Source organism: Falco punctatus, assembly GCF_963210335.1.
Source record: "Falco punctatus genome assembly, chromosome: 1".
NCBI classification, from domain to species: domain Eukaryota; kingdom Metazoa; phylum Chordata; class Aves; order Falconiformes; family Falconidae; genus Falco; species Falco punctatus.
This window is the reverse complement of record NC_137580.1, coordinates 100,994,882-101,013,510: the sequence shown is the minus strand read 5'-3', so window position 1 is coordinate 101,013,510 and position 18,629 is coordinate 100,994,882. Positions and strand designations below refer to the sequence as shown.

At 61.6% G+C, this 18,629-nt stretch overlaps 2 protein-coding genes across 5 annotated transcripts; one reads left to right on the top strand and one right to left on the bottom strand.

Annotated features, from left to right (window-relative positions):
* Positions 1 to 450: 450 nt before the first annotated feature.
* NSUN5 (NOP2/Sun RNA methyltransferase 5) lies at positions 451 to 3,872 on the top strand. 3 transcript variants are annotated; one of them, XM_080388946.1, is made up of 10 exons: positions 451 to 632; positions 840 to 950; positions 1,020 to 1,194; positions 1,275 to 1,383; positions 1,673 to 1,811; positions 2,230 to 2,345; positions 2,770 to 2,948; positions 3,032 to 3,236; positions 3,319 to 3,471; positions 3,654 to 3,872. In XM_080388946.1, exons 1-10 carry the CDS (start codon positions 540 to 542, stop codon positions 3,757 to 3,759), a joined length of 1,386 nt encoding a protein of 461 aa, XP_080245072.1. In that variant the 5' UTR covers positions 451 to 539; the 3' UTR covers positions 3,760 to 3,872. The 3 variants fall into 3 exon arrangements, with proteins under 3 accessions (XP_080245072.1, XP_080245073.1, XP_080245071.1); XM_080388947.1 differs by having other exon boundaries at positions 459 to 632; positions 828 to 950; positions 1,050 to 1,194; XM_080388945.1 differs by having other exon boundaries at positions 463 to 632; positions 828 to 950.
* A 1,319-nt stretch (positions 3,873 to 5,191) lies between these two features.
* Positions 5,192 to 18,391, bottom strand: LOC308064365 (nuclear envelope pore membrane protein POM 121-like). 2 transcript variants are annotated; one of them, XM_080388766.1, is made up of 13 exons: positions 17,343 to 18,390; positions 17,057 to 17,260; positions 16,574 to 16,738; positions 14,609 to 14,689; positions 14,179 to 14,350; positions 13,039 to 13,130; positions 12,120 to 12,190; positions 11,257 to 11,381; positions 10,754 to 10,856; positions 10,255 to 10,431; positions 8,203 to 9,909; positions 7,353 to 7,481; positions 5,192 to 7,121 (listed from the first exon to the last, which is right to left on the bottom strand). In XM_080388766.1, the coding sequence occupies exons 1-13, from the start codon at positions 17,618 to 17,620 to the stop codon at positions 7,027 to 7,029; spliced, it is 3,399 nt and encodes a 1,132-aa protein (XP_080244892.1). In that variant the 5' UTR covers positions 17,621 to 18,390; the 3' UTR covers positions 5,192 to 7,026. The 2 variants fall into 2 exon arrangements, with proteins under 2 accessions (XP_080244892.1, XP_080244893.1); XM_080388767.1 differs by lacking the exons at positions 10,754 to 10,856; positions 11,257 to 11,381 and having other exon boundaries at positions 17,343 to 18,391.
* Positions 18,392 to 18,629: the final 238 nt, after the last annotated feature.

The window sequence follows — 18,629 nt, the reverse complement described above, 5'->3', positions numbered from 1 at the left end:
GGCCTCGCACAGGGCCGTCGTGCCCGTCGTCGCTCAGGCACGGGGCGATGCCGCGTCACGGGCGCCCACGGTGCCCACCGCGAGGCCGGGCGGTGCGGGAGGGGTCCCGCCGCGCCGGGGGTCGGGGCGCCGCTGTCACGGGCTGACCTGGGCTCTCCTTTACCCTCCGCTTGCGGCTCTCCAGGCCGAGCTCCTGCCCCCGGGGCCGGGCTGTCCCTGGCCTTGTTCCACCCCAGCGCGACCACCGCCACGCGTCCAGAGGAGCCGCCCGCCGGCGCTGCGGGCCCGGCCGCGACCCGGTGCCACGGGGCCTCCCGGGCGGGCCGCCGGTGCTGTCCCCGGGCCGGGGGGCGCCGCTCCCGCCCGGCTGCAGCCCCACCCGCTGCTCCCCCCAGGCCGAGCCCGCCCTCCCGAGCCCAGGCCCGGCCCCGACCGGCCGCCGCTTCCCCCCGCCCGGGAGCGCGGCGCGGGCCTTCCCCGGCGGGCCCTTCCCCCCGCCGGAAGCGGCGGCGCGCACGCGGCGGAGGGCGGGCGGGGACATGGCGCTGTACAGCGCGGCCGCCGCCGTCCTGGCGGGGCTGGAGCGCGGCGATGGCGGCATCAAGGCCCTGGTGTACAACAGCGGCTTCCCGGTGCGGGGGACACGGGGCCGGGGGGGGCCGGGGGGAGGGAGGCCGGAGGCGGGCAGGCCGGAGGGGGGAGGCCCGGTGGGGGGCAGGGGGGCCCGAGGCGGGCAGGCCGAGGGGGCCGGGCCCCAGGCGGGGAGGCCCCGGCGGCGGGTGGGGGGCTCGGTCCCTGCCCCCGGACAGCCCCTGACCGCCCCACAGCGCGTCCGGCAGCTGTACGCCCTGGTGTCTGAGACCCTCCGCTACTCCCCGGTGCTGGAGAAGCTGCTGGCCGGCGCCGCGCTGCTGCAGGCCGAGAAGAAGCTGCCCCCGCAGCTGGCCAAGGTAAGGGGGGCCGGGGGGGCCGGCGAGGGGGCCCGCGGCGGCAGGGCCGGGCTCACCCCTATCCCGCAGGTGCTGGTGTACGACCTGCTCTTTGGTAAGGGCCTGAAGTGCGGGGGCCGCTGGAAGGCGCTGGCCCGGCGACACCGGGCCCGGCTGGAGGCCGAGCTGGCCCGCCTGAAGGTGCAGCGGAAGGTGAGCCGCAGTGAGGACCTCCTGGCCCCGGCGGCCGCAGCGAGCCCCGGAGGTGAGTGGGCCTCGGGGCCGGGTGGTCTCCCGGTGCTGATGGCAGTGGTGGGCTGTGTCTGACCTGCCCGGCCCCCCCAGCCTCCCAGGTACCGCGCTATGTCCGAGTCAACACCCTGAAGACTTGTGTGGATGATGTGATTGACTTCTTCAAGCGCCAGGGCTACTCCTACCTGGGCCAAGCGGCCAGGTGAGCGTTTCTTTCTGCTGTCCCACCTTATCTGGGATGTCAGCGAGCAGTGAGGGCTGGGGACAAGGGCTTGTGGGTTGAAGGGTTTTTGATCTTGGTGCTTAAGGTTTCTGGGTTGGGGCCTCCATCACTCCCCACTGTTACTTTCTGTCTCTGGGTGCTGCCTGGTACTGAAGTGGAGAGCAGGCATGGGATGTAGGGGGGGGTCTCAGCCTGGGCTCTGGAGGGCTCTGGTGTGGGCACAGCGAAGCAGAACCGTGTGTTCATCCTCCCTGTGTCTCGTGGGCAGCGTGGATGATCTGAGGGCCCTCTCTGGGAAGAAATTCTTGTTGGATCTTCATCTCCCGGAGCTGCTGGTTTTCCCTCCGCAAACGGATTTCCATGACAACCTGCTGTATACTTCAGGGCACATAATTCTACAGGACAAGGTGGGGGAGCTGGGGAGCAGGAGGCTGCAGGGGCAGGAAAACCACTGACATGGGTGGAGGGTCGGCTTCTTCCTCCAAACCAAGGGCTGGGCTTTGGCCAGCTTTGCTACAGTGCTTGCAGTCTAAGCTGAAACCGTGAATGCAGCCTGCAGCAGTGGAGCTCCTCTCTGGGCTGGCTTTACTGTAGCCTGTAGGTGCGCGATAAAGTGCTGTGAGCTGGGCTGTAAAACCCACCACTATAGCAGCTGGGGACTAGCACAGGGCTGCGGGCTGGGCAGAGGCTTCCAGTGGTGGATGGTGGTGGACTTGTCCCCATGTTGCTGTGGCTGCTGCGACCCTGCAGTGTCAGCTGTGCCCCGAGAAGGGGCCAGTGGTGCTTGCTGCCTGCACCTCTCATGGGGCTTTGCCCTCTTTGCAGGCCAGCTGCCTCCCCGCCTTCCTCCTCAGCCCTGCTGCCGGCTCCCGTATCATCGATGCCTGCGCCGCCCCTGGGAACAAGACCAGCCACCTGGCTGCCATCCTGAAAAACAAGGGGTGAGGGCAGGTTGGTGTGCTGGCAGGGAGGGAAGGGGTACAGGTGGCCCTGGTCCCCCCGATGATGTCACAGAGAGCACAAGAAGGTGGCGGGAAAACTGGAGCTTGTCACCCTGCCCCGCTAACTCAGGCTGATGCCCGCTTCTCCTTGCGTGGGCTGGTGGCTCTGGTGGTGCTGGGCCATTGGAAGGGCCTGAGGGGATGTGAAGTCACATAGGGGGATCACTTCGCAGCCCTTGACTCTGCTTTCTGCCTGACACCGGCCCTGCTCAGTACTCCTGCCTGGGGGAGCAGCTCCCAGGCTCTGCCCACCTGGCAAACGGCTGGTGCCTGGGGCTGCTGGGGCAGCCTGCCACCGCCACCGCCATTCCCGGGGCCGGGCAGGATGTTCATGCCTCTGACGGGCCCTGGGCTCTGCCTTCAGCCAGATCTTTGCCTTTGACGTGGACACCAAGCGCTTGGCCACCATGAACACCATGCTGATGCGGGCTGGGGTCACCAGCTTCCAGCTGGCCCAGCAGGACTTCCTGACCGTGGATCCTGGGAACCCCAAGTACAGCAAGGTGACCTGTATCCTCCTCGACCCATCCTGCAGCGGCTCAGGTAACGTGTGGGGCTCTGGGCACCCTGCCTGGAGCCAGGCTCTGGGTGTGTGGGCCCCTGGACAACGGCTGCTCTCCCTGCAGGGATGGTGAACCGGGTGCCAAGGGAAGAGGCTGCCCCGAGTGCTGAGCGGCTGCAGGCACTGGCCGGCTTCCAGCGCAAGGTCCTGAGCCATGCCCTGAGCTTCCCAGCTCTCCAGCGCCTGGTCTACTCCACGTGCTCGCTGTACCAGGAGGAGAACGAGGACGTGGTACACGCTGTGCTGCAGGAACGGGGCTCGGCCTTCAGGTGTGTGTCTCGGTGGGCACAGGGGAGGAACGCAGTGTGGGGCGCTGCGGGGCTTGGCGCTGACCCTTGTCCCGTGTCACAGGCTGGTGAACGCCTTCCCTTCCTGGCCCTGCCGAGGACTCGCTGCCTTCCCTGGGGCAGAGAGCTGCCTCCGCGCCTCTCCTGCGGACACGCTCACCCACGGCTTCTTTGTGGCTGTCCTGGAGCGGCACGGGGAAGGGGCTGCAGCCCCCAGGTGAGAGGAGGCCCTGGGGCGCTCTGCCTGCCTCTGGGGGAGACCATGGCCAGGCTCGGGCTGCCAGGGCACCCGGGGGAGGAGGGAAGGTGGCGGGGCCTGGCTGTAGCAGGTGTGGGAGGGGAAGGCAGCTGTGAGCACAGCCTTGGGTGCACAGCCAGGCTGTTCGCTGTTGCCCACAGCTCCCTGCCTGTGGCAGCTGAAGAGAACCCGCAGCACGGAGAGGGAGCGGAGCCAGGAGCAGCTCCCAAGAAGAGGAAGAGGAAAAAGCAGCGGGTGAAGGAGTGAACTAACATTTTTAGGACTGCACAGTGCCCAGCTGTGGCTGGTGGGGAACACTCCTCCACTGCCTCGACAACAGCGGGGCCTCTGAACACAAGTAAAGCTTTGTGCCAGCTGCAGCTGTGGTGGGAATTCTGTAACACCCTGCTCCCCTGGGCCACCCTACCACCAGGGAGGGGGGAATGCTCAGCCAGGGCCAGCTCCCCCCCCCCCCCCCCGAGGGTTTGCCCCTAAAGCCAGACGTGGGCTGGGGGCAGCCTTGGGAAGTGTGTGGGCAGTACCAGTGTTCCCAAGCTGCACTTCCACAGCCCGCAAGGCTGGAGTGCTCCAGCTGGGTTAAGGGTGTTATTTTACCATGTTCCACCCAAGCTGAAAAAATCCTTTCCCCAGCCTGATGCAGGGTTTCAGAAAAGCCTTTGACTGTGGGAAACAGATTAAAGTTTCTCCTCACTCTTAGCATTCAGTCTTGCCCTGAAATGGCCACTGCTCACAGGCAAAGTGGGGGAAAAAATGATAGTAATAATAATCCTGTCCCTGCACCTGCCTTTGACCAGGGAGCAAGGTCACACAAGGCAGAGGGTGCTGGAAAGCAGTGCCCAGTACTGCACCAGCAATGCCTGGCCCTGCCTAGGCCCAGGAATCGGACATGGGCAAGGCAGGTGTGAACACAGTCTTTTTATTTTAAACCAGGGACATAAGAAGCGAGGAAAAAAATTGCACATTCACACTAAAATCCTCATCAGCCACACCAGGAATGATCCAAGTCTTGAGTTTGAGTTAAAACCCACCCTCCCTCTGGCCACATACATACGGCAGGCCAGGCGCAAGGGTCTCTCCCAGCAGGGAAGGGATGCAGCCCGTCTCCTCGCAGGGCTGGGCACCTGGGACCTACATGGGGCAGCACTCACAGCCCGTGCTCCCCAGGGTGCCCTCGTCTTGTACCCTGCTTATCCCCATCTCCCTCTGCCACATGGGTCTTGCTGGAGCTGACGTGGCCAAAGCCCAGCTGCCTGCCCTGAGCTGCTGTCCAGCGCTGTGCCACCGGCAAGGGCTGCGGAGCCGACGCTCTCTGGGCTCAGCACCCTGCCCAGGGCACAGGGAGGAATCGCCGGGGCCAGCCCTTGCGTGCGCTAAGCCCTTTTCAGCCACATCCTCAAGCCCCAAGGACACATTGTCCCAGGCCTGCCCTGCTCTAACAGCCCACTGCCCGCCTCGGGCACGCTGGCAGGGGAAGGCTAGAAACCTGCTGGCAGGGGAAGCCTGAACACCCTCGGCCACCACTCTGAGGGGCTGTGTCCCCTCGGCTGCACAGAGCCTGGTCACCTGCCCTTCGTCTGCCTGCTGGGAGAGACGCCTTGTTCCTGGCAGACAAGAAAACCACTCGTCACCGTAGCACACAAAAGAGCTCCTGCTCCTCATCCTCAGAGAAAGAATTAAAAAAAAAAAATGTTTAGTCACATCCACATACATCACATTTTAAAATTAAGGAGATGTTAAGAGGGCGGGAGGACGCACTGTGGCAGTGCCCACGGGACATAGCTGCCTTTCCCCAGCACAGCCAGTCCCTGCGGGCACAGCCAGGGCACAGGCCGGCTCCTCACGGGGCTGTGACAGCACAGCTAAACACTACCAACAGCGCTGCGGGGTCAGGCAACCTCACTGAACCAAGCTTGAAGGAATTCAAAGGCAATTTAGCTTAAATATAAAAATAAATTTTTATTTTGTTAAAAAATGTTTAAATATTTGTTTGTGATTTTTTTTTCTTTTTTTTTTTTTTTTTAATTTAGACTTCGGCAGACACACACACTCACACGGCTCGGAGAGTAAAAAACCTGGCAGCAAAGCACTCCTGGAAGTGGTGGGGACCCCATCCCTTGCCCAGGGCAGGGTAGGGGACGGCTCTTGGGTGACCCCCAGCTCCAGCAGTCTCTTCCCACGGGAGCACCCAGGCAGGGGGACAGGCCCCACTCCTGGCTGGATGGGAACGGGGGAGGCAGCACCGTAGCTCCTAAGAGCTGGTAAAACCCAAAAGGATGGGGATGAGCTAAAAAAAACCCAACAAAACAATGTGAATTTGGGGAGTAGGGGGAACCCACCTGCTCTGGACTCTTAGCAGCTCCAGAGCACCCTGAGGTAGGGAAGGGGCACCAGGAGGGGAAGGGAGGGGAGAGACTGCCAGGGCTGGAGCCCCCATGCCTGCGGGTCCAGGCCCCGTCCCCCTGACCCTGGCTGCCTGCCTTTCAGTCACAATGACAAAGGGACAACTCCCCCAGCACGAGCAGCCACGCAGTGATGCTACTGTCAACACCCAATTAGCCAGGGCAAGTCCTCCGCTAAGGGACGGGTGCCCTCCAAAAAAAAGAAACTCCAAACAGCAAATCCGGCATAACCAACATGCCGCCACACACACGGTTCAGTTCTTCCTCCAAACTCGATTCAATGAGCGCATCGAAACAGGAGCACGAATAAAGCAAAACAGAGGGGGCTTCACACGAGCAGGGTCAGGGGAGCCCACAGCCCAGCGGGGAGCAGCGAGGGCTGGAGGGGCTGCTCGGCAGCTGGGAGGGGGGCGGAAGGACCCACAGCCCAGACCTCCAGCCGAGGTCCCACAGCTGGAGGTCAGATGGGAGATTAGGTCACAGCCAGGGGGTTGCCACCCAGCTCCAGAAAGTCACCCATGGCACTGAGACACCCACACCAGGCTGGCACTAACCCCGGCTCGTGTTCTGCAGGGACGGCAGTGAAGCAGAGCCCTCTGGAGGGAGCACGTTCACCAGGCCACGGGATGAAACAACGGGGAAAGATTTCGGGACCTGGTGAAGATGGCATCCCCTCAGCAGCCTGGAACTGCGGCCGGCAGGAACACAGCACATCTCCAGCTGGGCTGCAAGTGGGGAAGTGTGGCTCTGCTAGCTGCCGTGCCGTGGGGCTGACTGTTGGGGGGAGCTGGAGAGGAGGGCTCAGGGAACAGCTAGAATAAGCAAATGGGAAAAAATTTACACATATGAAACATGGCAAAATAAAGTGAGGGAGGAAACGCTGCAGATATGTACAGAGGTTCTTCCAGCCTTGGCTGAAGAACTGTTCAAGTAAGAAGAGTTTGGTTTATCCCGTCCCATCCTGGTTGCTGCCACCCAGCATGGTCTCCAGCTGGCGTCAGAGATGGGGCCCTGGCCCTGTCACTGCTGGCCCCGCTCCAGACCGGAGTCCCCCACGCGTGTGCAGGGGCTCCTCACACAGGCTGGCGGCGGGGGCCCGGCAGGCGGCTGGAGGTTACTTTTTGCGGGTGTGTTGTCTCCGTGCCTGCAGCCGCTGGCGAGCACCCGTCTTGGATCCTGCCCCGATGGAGAAGGTGGGGGTGGACGAACCTGGAAGCAGAAAGGTTGCTCAGGTCTCTGCAGCCTCACTCAGAGCTGGCACAGGGGGAAGTGCAATCCCTGTCCTGGGGGGAATGGAAGGTTTTGCATCCTCCAGAACCCAGCAGGCACCACCTGAGGTGGCTCCAAGAGCACAGCCTGGCCCTCCCACCATCCCCAGCCTGAGGGGACAATGTGACCCATCAGCTCCCCCCAAGGCCGAAGCACCAACTCCTTACTTACCGAAGGCAGCACCAACTCCTCCAAAACCCGAGGCAGGAGTGCTGGGTGTCCTGAAGGAAAGGCTACTGCTTCCACTGCCCACTGTTCCCGGGACAGGAGTGCTTTGCCCAAAGGTGGGTGCAGGAGTTCCTGGAAAGCAACGAGCTACTGTGAGCCAGGGTCGACAAAGGACAAAGACTCTGGCCTTCAGGAGCCAGCAGCACCTGCACAAGGCACTGATCTCCCTCCAGGGGCTGAAGCATCACAGTCCCCCAGGATCAGCCTCTTCACCCGAGAAGCCCTCTTAATGCAAGAAGCTGCGCTCTCATGGCAATCCCTGGGCTCTCCTGCCAGCAGGGCTGCACAGGAGGATTTGCAGGCCAGGGAGGAACAAAGGCCTCTGTCTTTCTAGAACAAGCAGCTGCTCAGCATGTGGGTTTCAGCTCTGTGGGAGGCAAGGTGGCCCAGTGAGGGTGCAGAGCAGTACGGAAAACCTCGCCGTGAGAGCAAGAAGTGACTGCAGCCACTGGCTGGCAGTTTCTACTTGCCAAGAAACTCCAGACTGCTTTTACGCACTCGCAAGACCTTGGCTTCTGCAGGGCACCTGGCTGGGCTAAATACTTGCACAGAGCTACTACATTCAGAAGGGCCAAGGAGCAGAATTTAAAGATTTCCCTCCACGACCAAGGGCTGGGGACACAGAGTGATGGAAGTGCCTTTCCTTCGCATGGCAAGGCTCTGCACAACACGGGCACCAGTCCCTCTATGGCCACTGAGCCTGGGGAGCTCAGCAAAGTCCGGCGGCAAAGCTGCTGCCTAAATCCAGCCCAGCCCTTCACCCCGACTGAGCAGTCGCGCTGCCTCGACTCACCTCCAAACGAAGGTTGCTTGTTGGGCGTGCTGGGCACGGCGAAGGCGAAGGGCGTGCTCTGATTCTGCGCACCCAGCGCGCTCTGTGTCAGGGAAGAGCCGAATGGTGTTGCCGCTGGGGCTGTCCCGCTCTGTCCAGCCCCGAAGCTGAACGGCACGGCAGGGGAGCCGCTGCTTAGGGTGGGCGTGCCGATCCCAAAGGCACTGGCAGAGGGGCCCGGCTGGGCAGTCGCCCCAAAGGTGAAAGGAGAAGGGGTGGTGCCAAAGACGGCAGTGCCAGTGCTGCTGCTTGTGGTCTGGGTGGCTGAACCAAAGCTGGAGGTGGTGGAAGTGGCTGTCCCGAAAGAGAAGACCGACGTGGTGGTCCCAAACGCTGCCTGGGTGCTGCTGGTGCCGAAGGAGCCCTGGGCACTTGTTGTGCCAAAGGCTGGCTGAGCATTGCTACCAAATGCCGGCTGAGCAGCAGACTGGGCCATGGGAGGTCCGAAACTGAATGGGGGGCCAAAGCTGACAGGACCAGCAGCAGCCTTGCTGGTGGGTGGCTGGCTCTCCGCAGCACCAGCGCTGAAGGCAGGCTGGCTCGCTGCACTGGGATACGGCGGTGGCGGCTTTGCACTTGTGCTGAAGGAACTGCCAAAAGCTGAAACAGAGGAGCCAAACATCAACGTCGCTTGACCTGTGGTGGCTGGGGTAGAAGTAGTCAGCATGGTGCTCCCAAATATGCTAAAGCCCACAGTGGTGGTAGGAGCTGTTGAGTTCGCAGGTGCTTGGCCAAAGGCAGGAACTCCTGGGACACTGGTGGTGGCAGTGACTGTGGTTGGAGGTGGCTTTCCAAACTGAAACACAGGCCCTGGAGTGGCAAAGCTTGTTTCTGTGCTGGGAGCTGAGCTGGCTGGGGCCCCGAACAGGAAGGGCTGCGACGTGCTGGTGGACGTGGCAGCGGTGACAGTCAGGCTGGTGGTGGGGCTGGTGGAGGTGGGCGGGTCAAGTCCGAAGCTGAAGACAGGTTTAATGGTGGCATCTGTGGAGGAACTCTGCGTGGTGGCAGTCGTAGCTGCAGTAGTGAAGATGACGTTAGGGAGACCTGTGAACCCTGCCAGGGTAGTCGTGGAGGCTGCTGGCAGCTCTGCGGCTGAGGCTGGCTGCGGTGTTGGTTTGAAGGTGAAAGGAGAGGACTTCTCTGGAGATGAAGCTGTGGTGATGCTGCCAAAGATTGGTTTGAACACAGTGGTGGTGGAGGATGTGGAGGAAGGGCCTGAGCTTGCAGGCACGGTGACTGTGGCGGAGACGACAGCCGTAGTACAGGGTGCTGTGCTCTCACTTTTCGGCAAAGCGCCAAAGATGGGCTTGAAGACTGGGGTCGTGGTGGGCACAGCAGCTGTCGTGGTGGGCACAGCAGTGGCAGCAGTCATTGCTGGCTGGCTGGCAGGAGGGGTGTTCAGCAGCCCAAAAAGGATGCTTGGCTTCGGGAAAGAGGGAGTCCTGCTGGGGGTCTGGCCTAGCTCCGTGAACGCAGGAGATGCCAGGCCGCTGGGGGCCTGCACCCCCAAGGCAGTGGGGGCGGCAGGGGCAGGCACGCTCAATGCGGGCACATGTTTGGTGTCAGCAGAGGTGGCAGGCAGAGAACTCGACTCCAGTGATACAGCAGGAGCAGGCGGCTGTGCAGCCGATGAGGGTGTCTGGGACACTACTGCGGCTCCAGTGGAGTCTGAAAAGGGGAGAGAGCTTATTTAGGGACAGGGGGTCACCTGCTGACAGACAGCCCTTCCGCCACGCACCCAACACCACTGCTGCAAAGGCTCCCGGAGAAGCACCTGCCCGTACCAGACAGACTCAGCCCTCCACGCCTACCGTAGCTCCCAACAGGACCACGGGTTCAGTATCCCCAAACCTGTCCCCCCAAGGCCCGCCTGCCAGCGCCACTGCCAGCAGAGCATTTGAACAGGGAGTTTTGCCACCTGCTTCCCACAGAGGCAACGTGGAGCTCCCACTGCAGTGCCTTGCTCTGCCAAAGTCCCAATCTGCCAGCCCTCCTCCATCTCCTCCTCCTCACCTGCTGGCGTGGGTGCAGCCTGGCTGCTCTGCATCTTCTTCAGGCTGTCCAGAAGCGAGTCGGTGCTGGCAGGGGCAGGGGCTGTTGAGGCAGTCACAGGCCCCGAGGAGGTCACGGTGAATGCCAGTGGCCTGGACACGGGCGTAGTAGTCTCTGCAGTGGTGCTGGGGACCACATCTACAGGGAAGGAGCAAGAATCAGGACTGGCAACTCGGTGCAGGGGACTACCCCTTTGCAGAGCTTCCCCACCTGGTAGGCAAACTGCATGAACATCCCACAGCTCTGGCCCTGGGAAACCTCACCCATCACCCTGGGGACACTGGGGCACGAGCTCTACTGAGACTAAAGGCACTAGGAGCATCCCCAGACCTGAGGACCAGGCAGAACTGGCCCAGGAGCTTCCCTAGCTTGTGCCACACATACACCACACTGCCCTGTGAGCCCTGACCCTCTGTTTCCACTCTTTGCTGTTCCCTCCATGTTCCCAGTCTGCCCTTACCAGCCTTATCCTCCAAAACTTTGTTGAACCACTGCAACGCTGCCTTCTTCTCCGCATCCAGGTCCTCCGACGTGATGGAGTAGCCCAGCTGAGGTGGCGGGGGCTGCCAAGAAAGAGCAGCAGCTTAGCTCCTTCTCAGGGAAGCCGGCAGAGCCTCTCTGAACGTGTGGTGAACGCTGGCCGTCGCAAGACCCGTGGAGCAGGTGGATCTGCCACAGCACGCTACCGTGGAGCTCCGATCCCCATTCATTTTGGCCCCCGGCTTGGCGCTGAGGGCACGGCAGGCCTTCCCCAGGCCATTACCTGGTCCGGCAGCAGGCAGCACAATCACGCACAGCCCACCAGACACTGGGGCTGGGGATAGCGTCACTTCCCACTCGGCCAAGGACGGGGCCTCCTTCCTGAGGGCAGGCAGGTCAGTCTCCCCCCAGCCCTGCAGAAATTGCAGTGAGCACATTCTATTGCCAGAGGAGGGCAAAAGGGGCTGCGAGACAGCGACGTACCAGCGCCAGCTGGTCCCCCCGGCGAGACGACAGCAGCTGGATCTTCCGCTTGCGCTTCCCACTGCTCCCCAGCGCGGACGGTGGGCTCAAGGAATTCTGCTTCTTCTGCACCCGCGCTTCCACCTCTACAGAAGGAGACAAGTCAGGGCCAGCTCTGGGTAGAGGCAGCGTTTGGCTTGTACCAAGGGGGTTGTCCCTTCTGACTTCTCTCTGGATGACCCATCACAGAGGACAGAGCCAGGGGCGTGGCTTTAAGCCGAGGACAAGGCTGTGATGTTCTGGAAGAGTGGCTGGCCACAGTGCATCCCAGGGGAGTCACAAGAACATGCTGGTGTTCCACAAGGCAGCAGCCTCTTTGCACCTGCATGGACAGCCCTCGTACACTGCCTACCTGAACCACAAACCACACAAACTGTGTGAGCCACATCCAGTGCTGTGCCGTGGCAACCTATCTGCAATGGGCACAAAGGATTTCTTCTCCATTTTAGCTGAGGAAACACTGGAACAAGCTCATCCTGGAATCTGATCAGGGTTCTACTTGTGTACCACAGCAGATCTTGCCCCAAGGCTGACACCTGGACCCCTGCTGGCTTGGAGGCCGGTGTCCCCCCTTGCAAGCCAGCTCCCAGGCACCTGCTAGCACACTGACACTGTTAGCACCCCTTGCTTAAGAGCTGGACATCCCTTTGGGGCAGCTGCAGAGGGCAGCGAAAGTGCCACTGCCTTGGGACCAGCACGTTCCTAGTTACCAGGTAACATAAACCAATCCCACCTACAGATGTCAGCTATCTTTGGACCCGCTGCTTGCTTGCACTGGTGGCCCATCTAACCCGGACACAGAGCTGGGGCCCACCTACGCTTACCTTTCTCTGTCTGCAGCTCCTTGTCCGATTTCACTGGAGTGGAAGTGTTGGAGCGATGCAACTCCTCCTCCCTGCGCAAGTGGGAGAAAGCCAGTTAGGGTCAACCCCAGACTTGGCCCCGTCGCCAGACAGCACGATGAGACCAAACATGCCAAGGACTCCCACCAGCATCCCTGGTGCGTTTCTTTGTCTCCACCAAATAACAGACCTCAGGACAACAGCCTTGTCCTCACCGCACCAGCCTGAAAGCAGCTCCACACAGAGGAGCTGCTCCCCTGCTCAGTCAGGCTGCCAAGCCTGTGCACCCTCCACAGGACAGGTCAGCCTCAGGGTGGCAGCCGGGGGTCCCAGATGGGAGCCGCTGCCCTTCACAGGTCCCTAGCTTGGACCCACCCTGTCACCAGGGCAGGCAGTTGTGTTGGTTTTAGTTCTGACTTAAGCTCAGGTCCTTCTCTGAGCTGGGAAGGAGGAGAAAAAGGGCCGGTGCTCCAAGGCAGATGCTAAAATACAACCCTACTTTATCTCCCATCAACCAATTTTGAGGAGACAGCAAAAGTTAGGGCCTGTCTTATCCCAGTGTTTCGGCATCCAGCAACAACCCAGACTGCCAATGCCACAAGGGAACACTGCCCCTGTGGCAACCTGAGCCCTTAAACCTCTAACCCAGCCTGGGAGCACAGCAGGGATGGTGCAGCTCAGCCACTGGGACCCAGTGCAACAAGGGGGCAGGGACGCCAATTAACACAGCAAAGAGGCTTCCACCAGTGGCTGACCCAGCAGCCACGTCTCAGAAATAGACTTTGAGTGTCCTGGCTCCAGCGGAGAGCAGGACTGGGGCACTGGGATGGCTGGGAAGGCAACTGGTCTCTTCCCAGCTGGCATTGACAAGCAGGTGCTTGCCAGGCAAGTGACTAGTTACCTGGCTTTCTTGAGAGGCCACTCTGGCGTCTGGGAGCGGGAGGACGCTGGGCTGGACAGCGGGGACACACTCACACCACTTCTCTTCCACAGCTGGAATGCAGAGAGGCCAGCAGTAACTCAGTACAGGGGCTGGCAGCAAGCACAGCCCCCTATCCTCCTGCTCGCTCACAGATTAAATCCTGTCTCTCAGGGCTGGGGCTAATGAGACCAGAAGCCTCTCTTGCTTCAACACCACTTAACTCCCCTCCACATTCCATAGAGCATGAAGTCTGGCCACCTGAAAGTGAATCTGCTGTGGGAGCTAGTGGACTCCAGGTTCATTACAGCCTGCCTGAGAGGATGGGGAGGAGGATGTTGCTGGTCAGATGCCAGTTCTTGCCTTCGTGTGGCACAGGCAGAGGCTGCCTGGCTGCCTCAGACACCCTGATGTGTGTGGGGCTTCTCTGGCAGGAGCCAGGCCACCACCTCACCAGGAGCTCAGTGGACGGATCCCACCTCAAGAACTTTAGACTCACCCCAGCCAGAGCAAACCTCTCCCTACCAACATAACCCAGATGAAACCTTTCCCCACACGGATGCAGAGCCCCATTAGCCACAGCTACATCTCACTGTCACACCTGCAAGACCAACCCAGCATGTAAACAGGCATTTTATTATAGCTCAGCAGCTGCTGAGGGGACCTGGGTCAAAGTGGGAATGCACGGCTCCCATACTTACTGACTCTGGCTGAAAAGGTGTCAGTGCAGCAAAGCTATTTTTTTCCTTTCCACCTGGATCTATCCACCCTAGCAAACTGGTCAAGGCTGAGTAGGGAGGGGAAAACAGCTTCCTTCTTGCTTCGGTGTAAAACAAGCAGGAAGGCTCAACCTGGGGGCTCCCCCAGCAGCATACATCAAAGGACGTGCAACATTATTGCCTGCTGCTGCTGGCCCAGCAAGCCTGCCTAACCCAGGAGGCGATGAAACTGCCTGGCTATGCTGTGCTGGGGACTCCCCGCAGTGCCAACTGCCAGGCACCCAGCTGTGACATTGCTCTCCTCTTATGAGACCAGCGTTAGAGTTACATGGGGCAATCCCAGAGGAAGGTGGAGCCCCTCTGGGCTGGGCTGTGGCGCTGCCTTTGGCAGGGTGTTTCCTACCTGTGAGAGGCCCCGGCTGGAGCTGTAGGAGCTGGCGATGGCGTTGCGGTTGGAGCTGGGGATCCCGCCAGCATATGTATTGTTGAGGGAGCTCATGGAAGAGGTGCGTGACCTCTTGTTTGAGCAGTCATCTGGGCAGTGTGAGACAAGGCCCCTCTTCAGAGAGCCAGGCCTGTAGGAGGTTAAGGAATATTTTATGAGCCACCCAGAACTCTGCCCACAGGTCCTTTAAATGCATGGCAGGTGGAAGAATGCAAGCCCGCTCTTTCTCACAGCGCTGGGAAACGAGTCTCAGCAACAACACAGCCTCTGTTGCTCTCCCTTGAAGCTGGGCTCCGCAAGCAAAAGCCAATCTCCTTTTACAGAGCCCACAGGCTTTTAGACCTCCCCCCTCCTCCCAGCTCCCAGGTTTTGGCCCAAGGGCACTTACTTGGGTATGAGAGAGGCGGGGGCACCGTTGGCTACCAATGGCTCAAATGCTGACTGCCCACTTCCACTGCTATCGTGACGCCTGCAGGAGAGAGGGCAGAAGCCTGTGGTAGTGTGGAGGCAGCAGAGACAGGGGCTGCCCTTCCAGCCTGGGGAAAGGACCCCTTCCAGGCAGGCTCAGCACTGGTAAAGCACAAACTTTGCTTTCTTCCTCCCGCCTGATACCTGGGGCAGAGTTCTCCCCCATCCACATCCTGCTGCGGATTTTCTCCCCACCTGATTCTGTCCTCACTGATTCTTACCTCAAGCTGCCTCCTCCCAGGCACCAGCAGCAACACCAGCTGCCTGCTGGGCAGAGTAGTTTTGATGTAAAGAAATCTTTACTCAAATCAATTATTCTAAGCCAAAATATTTCAGAGAGACTCAGCAGCTCATTTCTGGAAGAGACCTGAGCTCTAAAACTTGTATCTCTGACCTCTTCCTAGCCAGTACCCTGACTGTATGAGTCGGAAACTGAATCCCTCTTCCTACAATGAGTCAGAGACGATCTGAAGTCTGAAAGCAAACCTTACACCTGTGAGGTGTACAGTCAGCCCTGTCACTTCGCCCAAGTGCTTGCTTCCTCATGAGCTCCAAGCACGCTTACCCTATCGCACAGGTGATCCTGCGCTCTCCAGCTGATGCAGGCTCCTTTTTGCCCTCAAAGGTCACAGCACTTTCTGCCTACAAGCATTCTTCATGCTTGCCAGACATTAACATCTTCAGAATTGACTTTCGTGGCAGAGATGCATATTGGCATGTTAAAACAACAGAATAAACTTACAACCCTGAGCTGACCCTGTCTGTGCACCCATCCTGTTGTCCTGCTTGGCTCTTGCAGGGTTCAGATTCACCAAGCCAAAGCACGGGTTCAAAGGTAGAGGGAAATTCAGTGATGGAAGAAGAGGACAGCATGCCCTGCTGTGGCACGAAGGGAGCCAGTGGCTCCCTGTGACCCGCCACTCATCCTGCTGTGCTCTCTGGGCCACCTCTAGCAGCAGTACGCAGTACCACTGCCCGAGTAGTACCCAAGCCACTCTTCCCCAGTTTCTCAGTTCCCCTGCTCAAGCCCAGGCAGGCAGCCCTGGTACCTGAGGGGCAGAGAGGCACGAGTGAACAGCCTCCATGGACACAGGTAGGAAGGATGAAAAACAGGAGGGGAGAATGGTGAGGCAGTGCTGTGCTCGGGCAGTTAGAAAGGCTCCAGCAGACCTTGGTACCCAGGATTTATACCTTATCCTTCCCAGAGCGCTGTCAAAGACACTGCATCCTCATTTCTTGGAGCTCAGAGCTGGAAATCACTGGCATTCACTAACAAAAGCAGAAGATAGCCTTTCTTGTTTACCCTCACGATTCTACCTCCTTTTGCTAGCTACAGTGCATGAAGGAAGCAGGCAGATCTTTTGAAGTGCAGAGCTTCCAGCTGGGGCTGTAAGACTCGGGGATCCTGTCTCTCCTGGAAGCCTGGGGCTGACCGAAGGATAGAGATGATGAACCTGCAGCAGATACCAGCATTTCTCACCATGTTTTCCCAGTCTGCAAAACCCTGCGATGACAGAAGCAACTTCCTGGCCAGGGAGCCCTGCAAGGCTCCCCTGAATGTCATCCCAGCCTCTCCCAACCCCAGCAATGCAGGGGAACATGCTTGACCAATGAGCTTGCCCAGACAAAAACCTAAACCACCTCCCTTTGATCTCAAGAACAAAACGAAGTCTCAGAGGACTTTCCGACACAACCCAGAGGACTGGGTGATGTAGTGTGCTTCCTCACTGCAGTTCACTTCCTACAGCACTTTTCCAACCTGGGCTCCTGGTCACACTGGGCTGGGTGAGCTCTGGGACATGTCCCATTTGTCACCACTGAAGCGCTAGCCCCATCTACAACCTTTGCAACACACTGGCGGTAACCTGGACTGCTGGCTTATTACCTTCTCTTGCTCTCCTGATCATTTCCAAAAGCCTGGTCCTCCTCCTCCTCCTCCTCCACAGCTCTCTTCCTGCTTTCCTTGATGGCATTCAGCACAGTCTCTTTTGCACATGGATCCAGGCTGCTGTTGGCTGGGAAGGCCACGGGTGAGATCAGCTGCTCCAGGCTGTGAGGCAAAGCAAGATGAGGCATTAGGCAAGCTGGGGCCATCAGGGTGAGAACCCCCCTCCCCCAGGTGCCCCCACAGAAGAGGGGAGAGGACTGTCCCGCGTAGCCTCTCCAGGTCTGGATCACCCACCCCTCCCCACCACACCGGGGACAGAGTGGTCACCACTGGGTTGGGAGCCACAGGCCGCCCCAGCAGGGGCACTGCTGCGGGCGGCACAGCCGGATCACCGGGCTCCCCCCGCCCGATCCCGCCAAGGCGGCGCTGCCCACGCGTGAGGCCAGCCCGAAGCGGGCCCGGCCCCCCCGCCGTACTTACGCTGGGGAGCGGGCCAGGCCGGCGGCCGGCCGGGCGATCCTGACGGTGACCGGGCTGCGCAGCGGGCCAGCCCGGCGGGCCCAGGGCGCGCTCCGGGGCGAACAGCTCTCCCAGCGGGCAGCAGGCAGCCCGACCGGCACGGGGCTCCGGGCCTGCGGCAGCGGGTAGCGGCGGCGCGGGGCCTGCGGCGAGCAGTGCGGGACCCTGCGGGGACAGAGGGGTCAGCACCGGGCCGCGGGGCTCCCGCCGCGCCCCACCCGCCCCGCTCCGCTCCCCCCGCGCTTACCCCAGGCCGAGGCGGCGCGGCGGGGCCCTCCCGGCCCGGCCCGAGGCAGCGACCGGGCCCCCGTTGGCGGCGGCTTTCCCGGGCGGGCGCGGCGCGGGCGGGCCGGGCCGCATCGCGCACCAGGCCCCCGCCGCGCCCAGCGCCGCCGCGCCCAGCAGCGCGCCCCGCAGCAGCAGCAGGCAGGCCAGGGCCAGCGCCAGCACCAGGGCCACTGCCAGCGCCAGGGCCAGCACGGCCCGCCGCTCCCCGCGCCCCGCGCCCGGCCCGCAGCCCGCCATCGCCTCCCAGCCGCGCCGCCCGCCCGCCCGGCATGCACTGCGCGACGCGGGGCGGAGCTTGCCCCGGCGGCGGGCGGGGCCTGGGCCGAGCGGGCAGAGCCAGGCCGCGCCCCGCCTCCGCGCCCGCGCGTGGCCTCCCCGGCACCCCGGCCCCCCGCCGCGGTGTCCCCATCCTCATGCAGGTACCCCCGTGCCAGCCCACCCGCCCGGGTCCGCCCGCCTCTGGCTCCAGCCGCCCCGTGCCCACCCTGGCCCCTGCCCGCATGTTCCCGTTTCCCCATCCCCGCTCCAAAGCCAGGGTCCTCGCTTCCCAACCCCCGCGTCCCCCCATCCCCTGCAGCCCCCCGCACCACTCCAGCCTCTGCGTGTGTCGCCGTCCCCCACAGCCCCAGCCCCTGTGGTCACCCGCGTATCCCCCCACCCTGACCACGTGTGAGCAAACACCGCAGGCACCCGAAGGCACATGTCCCCAGCCCGGCAAGTCCCTGTCCCTGGTCTCCAGCGGCGGCAGGGCCAGCTCCTCCGTGGCCAACCCCTGTCCCACAGCCCTGGCTGGGGGGTGCCACCGTCTCCGCCCTGCCCTGCTGGGCTGGGGACATGCCACCCCACGCAGCGCTGGCCACCGTGGGAAAGCCACTCTTGTGGGCTGTGCTGCTGGGTCCCCGGGGACGTGGATATCCAGGGGAACGCTCCCAGCTGCCTGCCACCCCACCGTGTCTCTCAGAGCAGGGGACCGCGGCAGGGATGGTGGCACGCTCGGGGAGGGGACATTCCCGAGCATCTCCCTTGTCCATGGTGTGTCCGTCCTCCCCCCCCCCCCACCAGCATGGCACCGTCCCCACGGGGCAGCAGAAGCCCTGTGACATGGCCCTGCCAGGGTGACCCTGCAGCACAGCTAGGGAAGGCAGGGTGGCCTGCACGCCCTCACACCCCTGAAGTGTCACCCCCCCACACACCCCCCTCAGGAAAGGACACGGGTGGTGGGGAGGCCAAAGCCACCCTTGCTTCT